Genomic DNA, 19,453 nt, shown 5'->3' with positions numbered 1-19,453 from the left:
ACTCTGCCTCACCGCTTCTGCGCAGCAGACGTGACTTGGAACTGGTTTTGGAGAGGACAAGGTGGATCCACGGAACCGGTTTAGTAGAGGACAAAGTGGATCCACGGAACCGGTTTAGTAGAGGACAAGGTGGATCCACGGAACCGGGTCGTCATCGTTGTCCGTTCATCTGGTGATGCAGAGTGCCAAAGCTGTAATTGGGAATACAACTTGCGCGTCGCGCGCTGGCATGGCACCGCAGGTGTTTGAGCGCGTGGACAGAGGCGGGTTCTTTCTGTCACGGTGTCGATGCCCGCGGTGAGTTCCGCTGGAGCACGATGGAGGAAAGAAGGAGACTTTTCTTCTGTCTTCTTGTCGCGGCGCAGCTGAGTCTGAGCTCCACGCAAGTCCTCCGAATCGGTAAGCGCAACAGCTGTTTACGCACGGTGTTGTTGGCCTCTTCGGTATATTTATTATTGTTCCATTTTCTACCAGAGATAGGAGAGCATCTGCCACTACATCATATATTTGTGCAAATACAGATGTTTTTTGTGTGTGTATATATAATTAGATTTATAGATTTTCTTTGGTGAGATTATTTCGTGCCTTGTATATTATGAAAGTGACTCTGGCATTAATTGCTGTTCATATTTTGGGTTACACTCACAGAGGTGTCAGAAGAGAGGGGAATGTTATCTTGCTACATCAAAGGACAAATTAAACTTTGACAACTTAACTCCCTGCTGGTTAATTGGAAATACATGTTGCCATCTCTCAGCCCCTGATGACTCCACACATTCAATTACTATGCAGAAAACAAAGGTTGGAAAATGAGTCATGAATTCATTTCACATTGCATAGAGCTCACATTCTGTAGAGGAACCCTCTGAGCTGATGCATTAAACACTGACCTTTTTATTAATTCATCATCTTCAAGTCTTGTGTCTCGCATGGTGATCATAATTTTATCAAAATGTCTTATAAATGCCATCGATAAAGGGAACGTTCTGCTTTGTTATGACTCGAGTTCTGTTTCAACTTCGAGCAACACTTCAGAGGGTTTGTCTGATTTGAATTAAATCTTTCAGAAGTCGACCGAGATGAACAAAAAGCTGAGAGTAATTGATTATGAATTCCCCCCTGAAGACTCCTCTGGTCTCTTGGGGGCATTTCTCATTCAAAAATACGTCCCCCAGGCCCCAGCTGATCTTTACAAACGGCTAAAACCCATCCATCACTGAGATGGATGTAATGTTGCTACGGCGATGTAATGTATGGCATGTAACGAGGAGTAAGGGAACTCCACCTGGACTTCACCTGGCTGGTGACCGCTGTGATGTTCATCATCCAAGTGTCGCCTCGCCAAGAGTCCAACTGTAATATGTCCAACTGTAATATGTCCATCTGTAATATGTCCAACTGTACTATGTCCAACTGTATATGTCCAACTGTAATATGTCCAACTGTAATATGTGGACATAATTGACTCAATACATTGAGAATTAGTGTCACTGCCACCTGTTCTTAAACTTGGAGAGGTATAGAGGAGGGTCACATACATTGCTGGTCCTGGATTAGATACCAGACAGCAACATTGTAAACATTGGATATTGAGAAAGAGAAAAAAATGCAAGTCCTTGTTATTTGTATTTCTTTACACTAGAAACCATGGTTTTGCATTTTTACCATAAAGTTTGAAATATTATTAATGCATCTGAGAACGAAGATGCAGGAATATACTGTATATCAACTAAATGAAGCCATTATGACCCTAAAGTCATGGAGGTTCTGGGCTGTGAGCCTACATTTAGGTGACATTTCCCTCTGTTGGCTGTGCCTGGTGACAGCTCGACATTTTGGGTTTTGTATAATGCATTTAGTTTTTCTGCTGTCACTCGATTTCGTGTTGTATTTTTTGTGTTTTCCATCGACCGTTCACACAAAAACGAAGGTTCAACCTTTTTCTACTAACACAAGTCCTTAGAATCCCTTCAATAGGTGTTTAAAGAATTGATATTGTGTTGATATATAGAGATTTAAAAAGAGGACCAAGAAAAAAACGACAGCATCTGCACAGTGAAGCACCTATGACATTATCATACTTTAAAGAGCCTGATAAAAAGACAAAATGTCACATTGACTTACAGAATATACACCAACAAAAGAGCTCACAGCCACAAATATATATTTTTTACATTAACACATAATGTATGTTTGCTGATTACTGATTTGAAAAGTAACAGTTACTGTAGTGTTAATAGATTAATACATAATTCTGTAATGCAATATATTATCACTTATCAGCTGACATAGCGTCTACATCAATATATCTCATATCTGTGATCACTTAATACTTATTACTCGTGTGTTCTTGTAAACAGGAGTTATAAAACATGGTATTCAGAAGAATTCAGGAACAAATTATACTCCGGATGTAATATTTCTATCACAGGTTCCATTGAGAGCGTCTTGATGGATGCTGGCTGTCGATCTGATTTCAGGACGAGCAGCATGTCCTTTCATCCGGTCCACAGTTGCACATGCAGAGATTTTCTGATCTGGAGTTTAACTCTGGGTCACACATTAATATTCAGGACCATTCAAGACCAATAAGTTCAGCTTTCATGGTGCAGCTCAACACGAGTCCAGACAGACAAGTGCATTCATGCACATGTGAGAATCTCAGAAGTTCTTCTCCAGGTTTCACTTCACGTCAGATCAGAAGTTAAGCATTTATTACTTCATTTCATTCATTACTTCCTTTCTCTCCAACAACCGGCCATTAGGAAAGCAAATGCATCCATCCGCCGTCTAAATTGCCAGTGTTTTTTTCGGGGAAAGTCGGCCTCACTTAAATATACACAGATCTACTTTGGAGTTGGCCGTCGTGGCATCGTTCATCACGCTGGCAGAAACCCAAGACTGTTGTGAGAGAGGAGAGGGACGGCGTTTCTCAATCAGCGTACTTGTGCGTACTTTCCTCTACTTGTGTCCTCGTGACTCGTGAAACGTCATCAGTCTCAGCCCGAGTACATGTTCCAATTCAAAGTCCGCTTCTCGCAAAGCACGGTCAAAATGCCCGGATGTGACTTGATCCTCCCACTTTCCGGAGGATGCATCAGAGGAGACTTGTGCGTACTCTGGCCAGCAGATATCCCAGAATGCATTTCACCAGCAACCGGATACAGTAGCGGAGGAGAAAATAAACTACTGACAGTTGACTTTTTATAAATACTACTGTTGTTGAGTCACGGAATGTAATTTTAGGATGTTTTGTTTATTTGACTGTAAAAAATAATTTACAGTGAATAATTAGAGTAAACTCAGGAGCAAGAACAGCTGATGTGGTGACGTCATCAAGTCAGCTGCTGTTCCAATCGTAGAAAGACCGTCCTCCCGTTCTCCCGTTCTCCCGTCCTCCAGAGTTTGGACTCCCAAGACCAGACTCCAAAAGAACACAAGTCTGTACTCGTGTACTTTGAATTGAGAAACGCTGGGAGTCATGATGAGGAGTTTCTGTGTCTTATTTTGAAGTCCCTGTCTCTCGTGTCCTCTGTTTCCCTGCACTTCCTGTCCCTGTGATTGTCTGCCCTGTCCCTGATTGTTTCCACCTGTGTGATTGCTAGCCCCGCCCTCATTGTGTACACCTGTGTCTCGTTCCCCGGTGTCCAATCACCTGCACCTCTCCTGTGTATTTAAACCCTGTTGGTCACTTTCACCCAGTGTTGGTTCGTACTGTTTAGTTTGTGTTTGTGTGTGTTTGACCGGTTTGAGCAAAAATATAACATTTTCTGTGGAACGTAGTTTGCATTTGTGCCCTATCTTTCTCTCTCTCTTTCTCTCTGACTACAACAGCCATCCTGACAGGTATCAATCTGTAATTATTGATCCTGAGGCTTTTCTTGTGAGTTCTGGGCGGTGAGCAAAACATCTCATCTTACGCACGGCTACTCGTTTTCCTTTTTTTTTGGTGTAAATGTTCAAGTTTTTAAATATTAAGCTGATATTCTGTTAAGATGCAATTGAAGCTAAATGATCTTGTGCTGAATAGTATTGTCCTAAACCTCTGGACCAAAAGCATCGTTATGTCTTAGCTCTTTTAAGAAATGATTCTCCTCCTACATCAAGTGCAAACTGATAGTGACGTTGACTTTCAGATACCACCGTCAGCATGTTTCTGGTGTCCTTGAAGTCCTTTTCCATTTCCTGTCTGTCTCTTCTTCTTTTCAGCTCTGACATCCCTGATTTCATTTTTGCCTTGTTTGCGCATTTGTGCGTTCTCCTTCATGTGCGGCGGAACAAAACACGTCCCCTGTGATTTCTCAGCCAGGGTGAAGTTGAAATGTCTGTCATTCAGTTTGACATGATCACTTTTTTTCTTTTCTCCACCCTTCCAGAAGCATGGGTGAGACTTGAAAAAGATCCATTGTTTTACTCTACCTCAAGGACTGAGGGACAGTTTGATGTGTTACTGTCCTCCACTGAAATGTAGCACTAAATAAAAGTTAAATCAACTACAGCATCACTGATAATTAAGAAGTGCACCTCCCAAATACATATTTCTCAATCTTTTGTTTAACATGTGTGTGAAAGTCATTGGAACATGGTAATAAACTAATTAGGAACATAAAGCCTACATGCAAATGCATATGTTAATAATATTTAATCATCCACTAATCACTCCATTTATGATGTGTGTTAATCTATAGCACAGGTGTCAAACACGAGGCCCGCAGGCTGAATTCGGCGCGCCACGTCATTTTCTGTGGCCCCTGACGGTTAAAAAAAAAAATCCTGTGCTTTTATTTTGAAAGTTTCAAACTAAATGGATTTCCGTTCTTATAATAATAGAGAAATTTACTTATGGACAATATTTCTACACTCAAATGAACAATAATCAAATGCAAAGAGTTATATAAAAATATGTTCGGAAGCGGTTTATACAGTGTTTCAGTTACACCGGCCCTTTAAGAGGCAGCCGTGATGCTGATGTGGCCCACGGTGAAAATGAGTTTGATACCCCTGATCGACAGCGTCATGGGGCTGTGGCAGTCTGGAGTTTAAATGTGATGCGAGACAACATCAACAATATCTTGTGTATCCAGAGTGTGGCAGCACGTTAAACGTCTAATACTAATCTTTACGCAAACAACAAGATGAGCCGATGACGATGTCGTCTGTTATTTGCTGATGAATAACAAGATAGATAGATAGATGGATACTTTATTAATCCCGAGGGAAATTTAGGTCATCCAGTAGCTTATACACTTAACTCACAAACATACATACACAAATCACAGTAGAATCACAGTATAAAAAAACAAAACACATAGGGAGAACAAGATGGAGAGCTTAGCCGTGGTGCACTTCGCCAAAACACCCAAACTTAGTTGGTCTTTGATTTGTCTCCTTTCAGTATCACTGCTATACCCCCATGTCTTTTGAATCCTAATTAAAAAGAAACACCATAAAACATCGTTAAATAACACAAATCGCACTCAAACAATCACCACCGGGGTAAATGGAAAAAAACACCTTTTAAATTTATGTTTATTGCGCTCGTCCTCCATTTGACCATAATGAGCCGCCCAGTGTTTCTTTTACGTTGCCTCGGTGCCTCTCGACCGCTCTTATGTTTTATGCATATGAATTCCACCCGCATTACAAACTCCAAAGGCATGTTAAAAGGCATTTACAGAGGCCTGTGGGTCCTCTGAAACTTTTAGCACCCATTTATGGTCTCTGCCATACTGATGCGTGTTCCCGGAGCAAATTATTCCTCATTATTTGTGAAAGAATGCTTTTAGTGCTCAGAGGTACGTTTTCATTTATTTGCATAAAAAGAAAAACAGCTTGCTTAAAAGTAAAAAAAAAAGAAGCAATTTTTACGACTTGCTGCAGTCATAACCCACAGCAGAGTGATTCATGTAAAGCCACCATTTAATTACAAATAATTATGAAGTCGTGGATGGATGGGGATGAAATGTTCCATTCATACATGCACACATATACACACAAACAAACATGTTTATCTCCCCATGTGTGAAGACATTGATCAGGTGTGTGTGACAGGTTGTCAAAAAGCTCAGATTTGTCCTTTTTATTTTAATGTTTTCATCCCTCCGTTGTGCTGTCTCTATTCATATGCACAATTTAATGGCACGGTTTTCTTTCAGGTAGAACAATGTACTTGATCATCTCAGTAATTGCTCGAAGAAACAATATTTAAAAAATATCTTTGTCCGAATGGTTCTTTATTAAAACGACTAATTGGCTGCCCTTGCAATTACAAGGACGTCTTATTTAAGTGCCCGAGAAGTGCATATGTTTGTGTGTGTCCGTGTGTGTGTGTGTGTGTTTGTGTGTTATGGATCCATAAAAGTCTGTGGCATTTGTAAACAAATAAACGTTCCTTCGGCACGCATAGAAAACCAATCAAAACTTAACAGAAAAGTAATTTTGAGGGATCGATGCGCATCGACTATCGATCGTGTTCCTCAATTTACACCAGACGCTGAATTAGGTTGGTCATTTATTTTATGTTTTGTGATAGATGTCCACTGTGACTGACTGAGGATTTATAATCTCAATACATCACATGTGTTGCATTTGACCAGCAGCATGTTTTTCCGTTGCTCCCATATTATTGAGTCTTATGAGAACCGCAATTAACCAGGTTGAATTCATCGTCCACCTGTGGCTGCCTGCCGAGTCAGAACGCCTCAGATGTCTCCTCTGGACCGCTATCACTGCCTGTCTGTGGAAATATGACTACTTTATACTTTAAAGAACCAGTTTAACCCCCGAAAGAGCTTCACAGGGTTCCTGCAGGGGGAAGGGTTCATGAATAACATTATTATTTAAATTCGGAGGCTTCCTTAGTCAAATCATCGAAAGGATTTACAGTTATCGTTCCTCAAAGTATGACATCACATGATGCCAAAAACTATACCACATGAGTATTAATATCACAACATATGAGAGCAGCTCTGAATCTCAGCCATATTGTGCCGTGATTATTTGGATGTGCAGAGGTCCAACGCCTTCTCACATAGCTGTAACAGATGTTCTGTATGCCGACGCAGTTTAAATGAAGGTGTTTATAAAAGTCCCATAAAAAGCTACCCTGAAAAATATAACTACAAGACTGACAATGACTTGCCCAATGTGGGTTTTTTTCTTTTTTTGGGGGGGGGGGGGGCTCTTGTCTGGTGTGACTCGACTCGTCTTTCACGAGAGCGTTTTGAACCTCCGTGCACGAGAAGCTCTTACAGTCTCTTTTTTTATTTATTTCCTGCCCTTTCACACTGCGGCAGCAATTACACTCCTTTTCCATTTCATCTCTTTGCCTTCGAGTCCACACTTCACGTCGTCTGCACCCGGATGACAGGATGTTGATGAGGCGTTTAGGAGCCATTACAGAAGCCGGTCCGCACCACATTGTTCCCCCCACAGCCTGCTGACAGCTGGCCCATGCAGCGCGTTGTTTGTGGGCCCCGGGGTCCCCAAATGGTTAAAGTCAGAACACTGGAAGCGCATTCCCCCCACACACACACACACTGAAACAAAGTTGAGACTTCATGCTTTGGAGAAGATGTATGATTGTTCATCTTTGAGTGTACTTAATATTCATCTTCATTTGCATGCCTCTGTTGGGATTTCTGGTATCGTGAACTCTGCTCGTAGAATATTGAAGCTGGAGGCGTCGACGCCCCACATATTATATTGTATTGTGGACAAACACAGGACATTTGGTGTAATTTCATATTGGACCGCTCATATTTATGGATGTTGCTCATCTCGCCTGGTTTACTGATGACTCATGCATCTGTTCTTGTGAATCCTTTCCATGTCCGGCCCAATGGGATTTTGTAATTTTTTTTAAAGCATTCTTTCTTTCAATCTGCCATTTCTATGTCTACATTAACATGCACCAACTCGTTCTCTGATTATTGGGCTGCTTATTGACGGATTAGTTGTACTGTTTGACCTCTGGTTCTTCTGGAAAGAACTAAAAAGCATTTTTATTATCACCGTATCAACATTTACAGCAGCGGATTGTTTTGTATCCACATTTTTAACTGTTGTCATAAAAAAAGATAGAAAACCATGATTTTTGTATTCATAGATGACTTTTTACAACCACATGAAATAATAATGATAATACCAACCTGACAAACCAAAATATGTTCTGATGAATGGCTAATAACACATCTATAAATTATTACTTAATAACGATGAATAAAGGTGTTAGTTACTATTCACTAATAACCCACCTAAAGCAGTCTTAACTGCTTGTTGGTGTAAACTTTGAATAAATAATACCCCGGTTGAGGATTGGCCACAGCGTGTTCTCGGGCAATCTTTAAAAATAATACCATGAAATGTTTTATAGAAGCCCGGTCCTGCTTTGGAAGGCTTTGATTCAACCAAAGCTGGTAGAAGTTCTCAGCAGGAGCACAGAATCCATTAATGTAATCTCTGTTATCGTAGAGAAGCGGCGTGATGTGGTCTGTGTCCTTCATCTCTGTGTGCAGGTGGTATTTTTGAGACCCGGGAGAGCGAGTTGGTGAGCATGGACGAGATGGCGTTCAAGTTCGCCGTGAACAACATAAACCACAACAAGAGCCTGATGCCCAACACGACGCTCACCTACGACATCCAGAGGATCAACCTCTTTGATGGCTTTGAGGCCTCCAGGAGAGGTAGGAAATGACTTTTATATATATATATATTTATTCATTTATATATATATTTATATATATATTTATATATATATATATATTCATTTATATATATTTATAAATATATATATTCATTTATATATATATATTCATTTATATATATATATATATATATATGTGTGTTAAGCATTAGAGATTGAGCGGTGGTTTTACTATCTTCCTTCTTATGCACAGTGGGGAATGAAGCAAACATGTGAAATAATGGGATAAATATGGGATTAGCATAATCAATTGCTGGATTTAGGGGATTAAAAGCACATTGCATCCACACTTGGATGTATTTGTATTAAGTTTCTAATTCCATAAACAAAAATATGAAACGCGAACCATTGGAAAATAAGTATTTTTCTGTCATTCTTTTTTTTTAATTTATTTAAACCTTTATTTAACCAGGTGAATCCCATCTCTTTTTCGAGGGTGACCTGGACAAGACAGGTAGCAACATAAGAAACACATATTACAAACAAAAAAACACAAAACAAGACAAGTTAAAAGAAACTAAAAGTTAAGAGACAAGGTCACAACAGGAACTTAAGGCTGTAGGTCTTTAGCTTGGTTCATAGGCTTGTTATTGTATTGTAAATGGTATAAATAGCTTCTGTTTAAATAGTTTACAACAGCCCACCTGACTCTGTGCCCCTCCCACTAGTGTGTGACCAGCTGGCTCTGGGCGTGGTCGCCGTGTTCGGGCCTTCTCACAGCTCCTCGGTCAGCGCTGTCCAGTCCATCTGCAACGCTCTGGAGGTGCCTCACATCCAGACCCGCTGGAAACACCCGTCAGTGGACAACAAAGACACCTTCTTCATCAACCTGTACCCCGAGTACACCGCCATCGCCAGGGCCATCCTGGACGTGGTCACTTTCTTTAAATGGCGGAAGCTCACCGTGGTCTACGAGGACAGCACAGGTGGGGCCAACAGCTTTTAAAAAAATATCATTAGAACTTTCAAAAATGGAGTCGCAGGTATCAATCGAGAAATCTTTATATTTTGCCATGCATGAAAATGGAAATAATGGAAAGTAAGCCCACTTGATTTAGTCATCCTTTTCATGTGGAACTAAAAGTGTATTTTCAGAATTGAAGTCGTATAAGTGGGATGGAGTTGGGTGATGTCAATTCGGCGACATCATTTCATTTGTAAAACAAATGTCTTTTTGAGAAGGAAAATTATGGATGTGTGAACAGATATGAACGGCGCTCATCTCACTCATCTACAACAGAACAATTGCATCTTAATCCATAATGCAGTCTTTCAGATATAGGAAAACACAACAGCTAAGGCTTTTTTTCATTTTCCTCTGAATTACAGGTTATGAGTTCTAACTTTGACATTTGAAGTGACGAATTGTAAAAGAAGAAGAGGTTTAAAAAGGGCTTTCTTGTGTTTCGTGTGGACCTTCCGATATATTCATATGTCAAGCTTATAATTACTCTCAAAATGCAATTTCACTGTCCGGCGTGTTCACCTTCCTGATGCTCGTGAACCCAATCTGCGACGGGACACGCAAACAGCTGCTCGTCGTCGGGTGAGGGTTCGGGTTAGTCTGCAGACAGCAACACCACAAGGCTGACGGCCTCGCATTGTCCAATATGGAGTGAGTCCTTACCGACAACCTAGAAAGTATGAAACGCCGCTGTTGAAATGTCACCGTTTATAGATTTTTATTATTTTTCTTTTTCTTTTTTGAAGTAGAAATGCATTTTTCTGAAATGTCATGGAGACACACACACACCTGTTGTTCACACATGATACACAATACAATACTCAAGGTACAGGATTGTGTGTGTGTGTGTGTGTGTGTGTGTGGGGTCACAGGCTGGATGACACAGGTGCATTTAATGCCTTTTTGTGGTGTTTTAGAACAAAGTAGAAGAATCTGACGTCGGGCAACAAGGTTGATGCCAGTGAAAAGGGGTCCAGCCCTCGGTTAAAGGGCCGGGGTCCGAGTCTCCATGAGATCATGTTCTCTGCCGAGAGGTTCTTGATCCTGATTTCAATTCAATTCAGTTTATTTCTATACAGCCCAATATCACAAATTACGAATTTGCCTCAGAGGGCTTTACAGCCTGTACACATATGACATCCCTGAACTTTGACCTCACACCGGATCAGGAAAAACTCCCAAGAAATAGAAGAAAAAAAAAATTCACGGGGAAAAAAGGGAAGAAACCGTTCAGGAGAGCAAAAGAGGAGGATCCCTCTCCAGGACAGAAGAATAGATGTCATGTGTACAGAAGGAACATTACAGAGTTACATAAACACGTTCAATGAATATGATATCTTCCTGCCGTGCAGCAGAGATAAACAAATGGTTAAGAGGGGGGTCATATAAACATTTTTTTTTTTTGCAGGTCTGATGCGGTTGCAGGAGTTGATCAAAGCTCCGGCAAAGTTCAACTTGAAGATCAAGATCCGTCAGCTGACCCCGGGGAACCAAGATGCCCGGCCGCTGCTCAAGGAACTGAAAAAAGACAAAGAGTTCTTTATTCTCTTCGACTGCTCGTACCGCATGGCGTCAGAGCTCCTCAAACAGGTCTGAGTGGCGTCAGCGTCTTTACATTACACAGTTATACACATATGATAATAAAAAGGATGAAATGGAACTTCCCTTATCAAAGTCACCATTGAGAATGGCGCACAACTCATTTCCCATCACATAGATGTGTTATGCAGCCAATTGAACACAGATTATTCACGACATGAAGAGACATGCGGACACACACGCGTGACTATTCCTGTGTGCATCAGTTCCAACACGGGTGGTGAAGAGTACTGTATCTATTTATGTAGTTTGTAGTATTTCGAAATGTTATACTTAAAAAAATATATATCTCTATTGACAATCAAAAACAATTTTCAAGGACAAAACTTTAACTTTTACCCATTGTTTGATTTATAACTACGTCAAAGTGAAATTCATTAATTTCTTGGATCTATCATTTTGTATAGTTGCACCCTGAATGTCATACAAACCCTAAATATAACAATGTGTAGCATATTCAATGCAACACACATAAGAGAAATGACCAGCCAAATTACTTTATTTTCTTAAACATGTGACGTTCTTAGCAACATATCCTGACATCGTCTTCTATTACTTTATTTATTCTTCTTAATTTGCAGCTCTCATCAATGGGAATGATGACAGAGTACTGTAAATACTGTAAAAAGTTCTGTAAATATGTTAACTATTTCCCGTAAGCCGTTATTTTGAAAGTGACTTTGTATGTTTTGGTCCTTTTATTTTGAAGTAATTCCGTCGAGAACAGGAAGTAGCTGTTAATATCGTAACATGACTGCGCAAAAATGTAATGACCATCTAAATAACTTTATTTTTTAAACATGTGACACTTTCAGCAACATGTCCTGACATCGTCTTTATTACTTTATTCTCCTTAATTTGCAGCTCTCATCGATGGGAATGATGACAGAGTATTACCATTTCTTCTTCACGACTTTGGTGAGTTCAAACACTGTACGAATAAAGTTTGTTTGATGGGGAGATAGCCGACGAATAAAAAACCAAGCTCCTCTTTTCTGGTGGTCACTTGGCCTCGAACTGGCGTTATAAATTCTCTGGGGATGTTAAGAATATATTGCTGTGACTCATCGATTCACATTAAAAGGCTCAGAGAGCTTAAATCTCTATCCTGGCTCTTTCTCCCTCATCCTTCTCTCCCTCCTCCTGCACTTCTCTCTCTCCCCCCCCTCCTCAAAGGATTTGTTTGCTTTGGACCTGGAGCCGTACCGCTACAGCGGGGTCAACATGACGGGCTTCCGGCTGCTGAACGTCGATGACCCGTGGGTCGCCGCCACCATGGACAAGTGGGCCATGGAGCGACTGCAGGGCCCCAAACAAGAGAGCGGCTTGATGGACGGCGTCATGACCGTAAGCAGCGTGCTCTTATTATTCACACGGCCGATACAAGTGATGCTCATTTGTATGCTGCGTCTTCCTCTCACCGCCTCCTCCTCCTCCTCCTCCTCCTCTTCCCGCGCAGACAGACGCAGCCTTGATGTACGACGCGGTGTTCATGGTCGCCGTGGCGTCGCAGCGGGCCACCCAGATGACCGTCAGCTCCCTGCAGTGTCACCGCCACAAGCCGTGGCGCTTCGGGCCTCGCTTCATGAAACTCTTCAAAGAGGTCGGTGTCAGATAAGGCACTTGGATCCCGGAGAAGTAAAAAAAAAAAAAAAAACGTAACATCGGCGGCGTGACCTAAACCTCCTCCCCGTTGCTTTTAGTGTGACCGATATGCATTTTTAACGATGTGTTTCGGCGTGTTTTGTAAATACTGGATGCTTCAGATTTTCCCGTGTAATGTTGTAAGCACGGAAACTCGCCAAAACTGGATGCCAGATCGTTTCATGTGATATGTATACATCGTACGGGCCGTGTGCTTTGCTTCTCAAAGTACGCAACATGAATATATATATATATATATATATATATACGGTATTTATGTGCTTAAAAAGTTGAAAGCATGTGGTTTGGCCTGCCTGTCAGACTGGATGCCTACAGACAAAAATGAGGCCTTTGATGCATGATGGGTATTCCTCTCGCCTAAGATAAGTCTTAAATCCAGCAGAGGGCCGTTGACCCGCCATGCTCTCTCTCTCTCTCTCTCTCTCTCTTTGCCATTGCCCAGCCTTCGGAGCAGCTATCCTCCTGTGCATTGATCACTGGATACTGGAGAAGAGGTTTTTTGATCGCAAGAACCAGTAATAATTCGAGTGCATTCATCACTGGATACTGGTTAGGAGCCTTTTTGATTGCAAGAACCAGTAATAGTTTGAACGCAGCACTCAATTTAAAAAACAAGAGAGTGCAGAAAAGGGGGGCACAGCTTTCATTCAATGGCTGAAATATAATCCTGGGCCCTATAACCTGCATTTGTTCACTCCCCTTTGGCTATTCTAGGGCACACTGAGTAGATGTCTGTGGACAAAATATACTTGATTATTTCTTAAATGTGTGGACATGTGTCTTTATTTTGTAAATAACTTCATAATGTCTTTACTGTAAGACATATTTCGACACTAAGAAATTTAAGCGGGAAGATTTCCCAATTTTCCTGTCATGGGGAACTAAAACTAAACTATCTAACTAAATATAGCACAGAGAAAAGATGTCATTTTCTCAATTTCCACATCAGAAATAAAACTCGACATTGTTATGGACCGCCAGCGGTATAATATCTACTTTAGTTCTGTCATTTAAAAAATGTATTCTTGTTCAGGTTAAACACTTTATTTTAATTACTAGTACAGACATAACCCACCTTGAGCAGCAGCTTGAGGAGCATCTTCTTCCAAATGGGAAAACTAGTTTGCAGCATTACTTAAATTTGAGTGCATACTCAACATGAATCTATATCAATTATCAAATGGCTTGGTGTAACATGACACCACTTGGATGTAATGTTCATGTATGCCTCCCTTACACTCTCCTAGTATTAAGAAAAAAAGAATAATCACCTTTTAATGTACATACTAGATGTCTAGGGTGTCAGAAATCCTCCAAAAGTATTTTTAAAAATGCAAATGTTGGGCGTTTTAATTTAATTTTAATGCAGAGTAGGAAACCGTGTGCTTGAAATAAACAAGGTTACAGTGAACCAGTCATATGTATATAAGCTGGTTGTGTAGCATGTAGATGATGAAATGAAATGTCCAAAGGGGAAAACAATTGAGATGCATGTATATATCTCAAGATGTGCACAGATGCTATATGCATGTAGTGGCGGGCCGTGCATTTTCTACCTAGGCCTTAAATGCCGTCTTACTACAGCTGAACAACCTAATGTAAGATTAGTTCACCATGTATTTATGTATGTACATGTGTATAGAGCGTATTCACTCACGTGACCACAACAAACTCTGGCGGCTGTTGGGGTCCCACCACGGCATTGTTTTGCTTTTTTGTATGCGGCTCTTCCCTTAGAAATGACCATTATATCCTGAAGGAGACACGATTTCAGTTCAAAGCGGCGTGCCTTGTGATTATGGTACTGTGCCTCATTGTTGGATGTGGGACTAATGATTCAGAATATGGGTTTATCAGCTCAACAAGACAGGCTATAGAGCGTATTCACGTGACGTCAGAATCTCAATCGCGCCATCTTGGGGTCCCACTTATTAAATGTCAGAAGAAGTTGACCTGGCTATCGTGTCCGCTGTTTGATTATGCGAGAGCCCAGCAACCTCATGTTCTTCTGCATTACCAAAGAAAGATTTCAGCGGTTGGAATTGAATATTTGCAACGCTTTTTTACCTGATTTTACTCGCTCAACACTTTGTGGTTAATTCGCTAGTTACCCCTAGTTACCAGCACAGAGCCCGGTCACATTCCTGTAAAACAGTTTTCATTTCCGCTATCGACCATGTGAGAGCCAATCAGCTGCTCCACTGTTGGATCTAATTGGCTGCTGCTGCTCTCGTGACGCTGGATGCGGAAGTCATTCACACCAGGGCGCTAGATGTTACGACGTGTGTGGCATTTCCACAAGAAGTATATCGTAGAAAAAGTGGTTAATTATTCCGTGGCGGATGGCGGAAAATACTTTCCCCACGGAGCAAAGTAATTTAGAAATTAAAAAAGTGTTCAAGTGCACCAAATTCAGGAAGTTACTTGATTTGTAAAATAGTGTAACGTGGGACTTGTTAACCTGTGTGATTGTCACTCAAGTGGACCGTAGAGATTTCTCTGAATGGGCCTCGCTCCTCTTCACACCTGGGCCCATGCAAAATAAATATTACTGAATATTTCAAGGTGTGGCGGCCATATATATATACAGGGCTCTCAAGTCTCACGCATTGAGCGTGAGACTCACGCATTTCGGTCTTATCTCACGCACTCCCGCCACACATCGAATTCCTCACGCTGAAAAAACCTCTCGGCTATCTAATGCTTGAATGCAGGGGTGCTCAATACGCCGATCGATTGTTCCACTGCAGAGCTCCGACGCCGGTCTGCGCGCATCGGGACGGAGCAAAAAAATAGTCACTAGCACCCCCCCCCCCCCTCTTCTCGGCTCGTTTGGGAGCACAGCATAGGTGAGCATCGGGCGTTGATGGAAATCTCACGCTTGCCTGTCTTCAAAACTTGAGAGCCCTGTATATATATGTTTGTATATATACATACAAACATCTATTATATTCTTATTAGAAGGGTTTGTGGGCACTGACTTAGTCAGAGCAGAGGACCCCCACCCCGTTGTCACCTTTTTCACCCCTCATGAGTTTGCAGGTATGTATCGAGAACATACACTTTGATGTGTGTTGGGATTGCACCACGGAATCAACCTATAGATGCCCTCCAGTCTTCACAGGCTGCCCGTCAACAGCGACTTCCTCTCTCTGCCTCGATTCCCCTTCGCTCTCCTCCGGGGAGTTTTTTTTTCTCGCTCCGGAGCTTCGATATGTCTCGGCACTCAGACAGCACTCGAGACTCATCTCCCACTTCTCTCTCTCGCTCTACTTCTTCTCCCCGTAGGCCCAGTGGGACGGACTGACGGGCCGCATTGTTCTCAATAAGACCGATGGCCTGAGGAGAAACTTTGATTTGGACATCATCAGCCTCAAAGAGGACGGCACTTCCAGGGTGAGCGCCGGGGAAACGGACAATTACACATCTCTCATGCTGCCCCCCCCATTACATCATTACACTAGGCCATGAATGTGTATGAAAGATGGCCTGGAGGTGCTGGAGAGATTTTTGTGTGTGTTCCCCATGATCCATCTACACAGTTATTGTTATTATTTGGTTAAGATTTGTCCACTCATGAATATTCATAATTCTGCAACGACTGATCATTTCTTTCCACACATGTTGCCCCCCTCCCTCCCTCACATTTTCAAAAGGGTAATTTGGAGGCCGGAAGTCGCCTCACGAAAAGGTGGATCAAGGTTTGTGCCAGTGCCATGTTTGGTCTCAGCCTCTGGTGTTGCCCCCCTAACCACCCCCCCCTCTTTTCTCCCTCTGTATGCCACTCACTTCCCTGCTCTTTGCCTCGTCAACCTGGTTTTGTGAACAGCGATGCCGTGTGTTTGACATTTCAGTTTCAACCCTAACCCTAACTGTGTGTTTCAAAACCGTATTAGCAGTGTTAGAAAATACGATATCTACGTCTGACTATCTCCATGAGAAGTAAGTATACTCCTGCAAGTCCACAGCTGGTACCGATCCTTCACTTTTGCAGAGACACTTTTTCTCTCTCATTCCACCACTAATAATGTGCCTTCATACTTTCACGTACATCATACTCTACTGGCAGTATTTCATTTCAGCCGAGGGAAATCCAATTAACTGAGGAGGAGACAGCTGAAGTAGAGAAGCGAGAGGAGGCGAGGGGACGACGTGCATCTTCACTCCAATGTGATTGTTAAAGATGTATATCTAGTCGACCTTGTTTTAATGAAAATCATCAAACAATATACTATAAATACTTAAGTGCAAATGAGCTATTCTTTACTTAACGACCACGGATTTTAAGCTTGCGGCGAAGTATTTGATGAGTGAAAGAAGGGCTGTTGAATTCATTAATTCCCCTCAAATGCATCCTTTACTGTCAGAAGTTGGTGAAGTTCTTCCTCTCTGTCTGTCTGAGATGTCAGAGAGACAGGTGGGCAGGCAGGCGGCAGCTCTCGTGATTTATACTGTCGTTTTAATGCCATTCAGTCCTTTTAGTCCTCAAAAGCCTCCTCCCCCTCAGAGGAAATACCACAACATGGTAAAAGCACATCGCATAAAACGCTTGACTCGATTAGTCATGAAAAATGAATTATTATCAGTCCGTTGCAGTCCGTATAAGTTCTTGAGCACATGCACTCAGAAGAGGATGATGGGAATATTCGTATATGAATTATTTTTCCCCCCCCCCTAAAGTTGTTGACTTTCTCCCCTTTCTCAGCTTACTTGGCCCGGTTTACTCCGCCTCCTGCTCTGTGGTGTCCAGTCTGATTTGGTCGGATGGAGATGAGCTTTAGGATTCATAGATAATATTTTATTCCTACCGTATAAGAGATCATTCCTGTCAGTTTTATAGCACTCTGTTGTTGAAAGCTGCTCTGGTATGCATCACAACGCTATACACAGTAAATCATCGACTTAAGGCTTGAAAAGATGATGATCGTATGCTGCGCATTCATCCTAGGCTATATTTTAGCATTTATTTCATTGGCTTGGTCAGATTACATGAATGTTTTAACTTCAAACTGACTAATTGCGTCATTGATATTTATTAGAGTGTAGTATATCCCAAAATAACACAGTTCTACAACTGGATTGTGTGAAACTGGACAATCTGAGACCAAAATATCCTCCACACCAACACATATTGTTCTCACTCTCTCCATTTATCTTTTGAGATTGAGGACAAAACAATTAATTAAATCCAAACCCCATTCACTGTGTTCCTCGTGTGCGGTGTCCAGAGATAAGGCAGATTAATGGACACCTGCACAGAGCGGACCCTTTCGCGGAAAGTGCCACGGTGGAGAGACGGAGAGCTTTGAGTCAAGGTGATACGACAGCACGCTTTCCTGTCTGGCTGGGTAAACAGACTAAGATAGAAGGTAATGAGGAGTGAAATGCACGCTATCTATTTCAATAAGTAATCCTACATAGAACATTTGTGCAACATTGTGAAAAATAAGACCGTAGTGCTCAGTTTAAAAAGAGATACTGATGCATTCACTACTACTCATCGTTTTATGCAGTGAATGTCATTTTTTTTACTCCAAATAACACAAATTCATTACTTTTTCCCCCCCAGACTGATTAGCAAAATGAGGAAAGTGCTATTAACAATGAAGCCTGGTCATTTAATGCACTTAATGTTATTGCGTCATGATCATGAGCCCCCTTGACCTTTGCTCTGCTCTTAACCCGTGAGGGGGTTTGAAAGGGTCGAAATGCAGCCGCCAGACAAACTGTTCTAATCTGATAACTGTCTGGATTACCGCCTGGTGGGATGAACCGGACACTCTCATCCACAGCCACCGTGACAGTATGGAGGACGAACACCGCGTCGTTCTCTCTCCGCCCCTGACTCTTTCTCATCCTGCCCTTCTTCATTCATACTGTCCCTGCTGCTGGGATTTCCAATCCCTCACCAACACATTGACGTAGCGCTGCGACTAACCTTCATTTCCATTATTGATTGCTCTGTGGATTAATTGCTCAGTTATTTAGTCTATAAAATGTCAGGGAAAAAAAATCGGGAAAATGTTATTTCCTAAAACCCTGGAGATATTCAGTTTAGTATCACGTTAACAAGAAATCAGCAAATACTAATTACTGGAACCTGGAAAAAAAAAGAAGACTAAACGGATTAATTCAATTAAAATAGTTGCAGATTCTCAATCGACTTATCGTTTCAGCTCCAAACTCAAGTTATACGATGCAGATTTATTTAACAGTTATTGTAAATCACACCTTTTTGCAGTTTTTTTATATATGTGTATTTTTTTTAGATTCAAAGGGCATGAAATATCAACGCTACCAAATGTCTATGCTAATTCAAAGCAATAATTCATCATAGAAACATTTCTGTCCTCACATTTGTTGTGAAATATACAGCTTTTGTTTTTCAGTCAATGTTCAGTCGAATATCTGACGCGCACAACAGGTATGATATTATTATTCTCATACAATTAGCAGCAAGCCGGCTCTTCTTTTTCATATTCATCGTACCTCAAATGGAGCTTTGCCCAGAATCATCAGAG

The 19,453-nt window shown here is 41.5% G+C and overlaps 1 protein-coding gene across 1 annotated transcript in view; it reads left to right on the top strand.

The window, feature by feature from the left end:
- The first annotated feature begins 276 nt into the window (after window positions 1-276).
- The window catches only part of grik1a (glutamate receptor, ionotropic, kainate 1a), a 45,499-nt gene continuing 26,322 nt past the window's right edge, over window positions 277-19,453 (top strand). Inside the window, exons 1-9 of the mRNA XM_056411558.1 lie at window positions 277-399; window positions 8,517-8,684; window positions 9,373-9,630; window positions 11,077-11,258; window positions 12,132-12,185; window positions 12,444-12,614; window positions 12,727-12,870; window positions 16,221-16,328; window positions 16,589-16,633. Coding sequence (XP_056267533.1) covers window positions 318-399; window positions 8,517-8,684; window positions 9,373-9,630; window positions 11,077-11,258; window positions 12,132-12,185; window positions 12,444-12,614; window positions 12,727-12,870; window positions 16,221-16,328; window positions 16,589-16,633 — 1,212 coding nt within the window. The 5' untranslated portion in view covers window positions 277-317. The remainder of the gene's footprint in view (window positions 400-8,516; window positions 8,685-9,372; window positions 9,631-11,076; window positions 11,259-12,131; window positions 12,186-12,443; window positions 12,615-12,726; window positions 12,871-16,220; window positions 16,329-16,588; window positions 16,634-19,453) is intronic.

Source organism: Pseudoliparis swirei, chromosome 3, assembly GCF_029220125.1.
Source record: "Pseudoliparis swirei isolate HS2019 ecotype Mariana Trench chromosome 3, NWPU_hadal_v1, whole genome shotgun sequence".
Taxonomy (NCBI): domain Eukaryota; kingdom Metazoa; phylum Chordata; class Actinopteri; order Perciformes; family Liparidae; genus Pseudoliparis; species Pseudoliparis swirei.
This window is presented reverse-complemented; position numbering and strand designations above follow the sequence as displayed.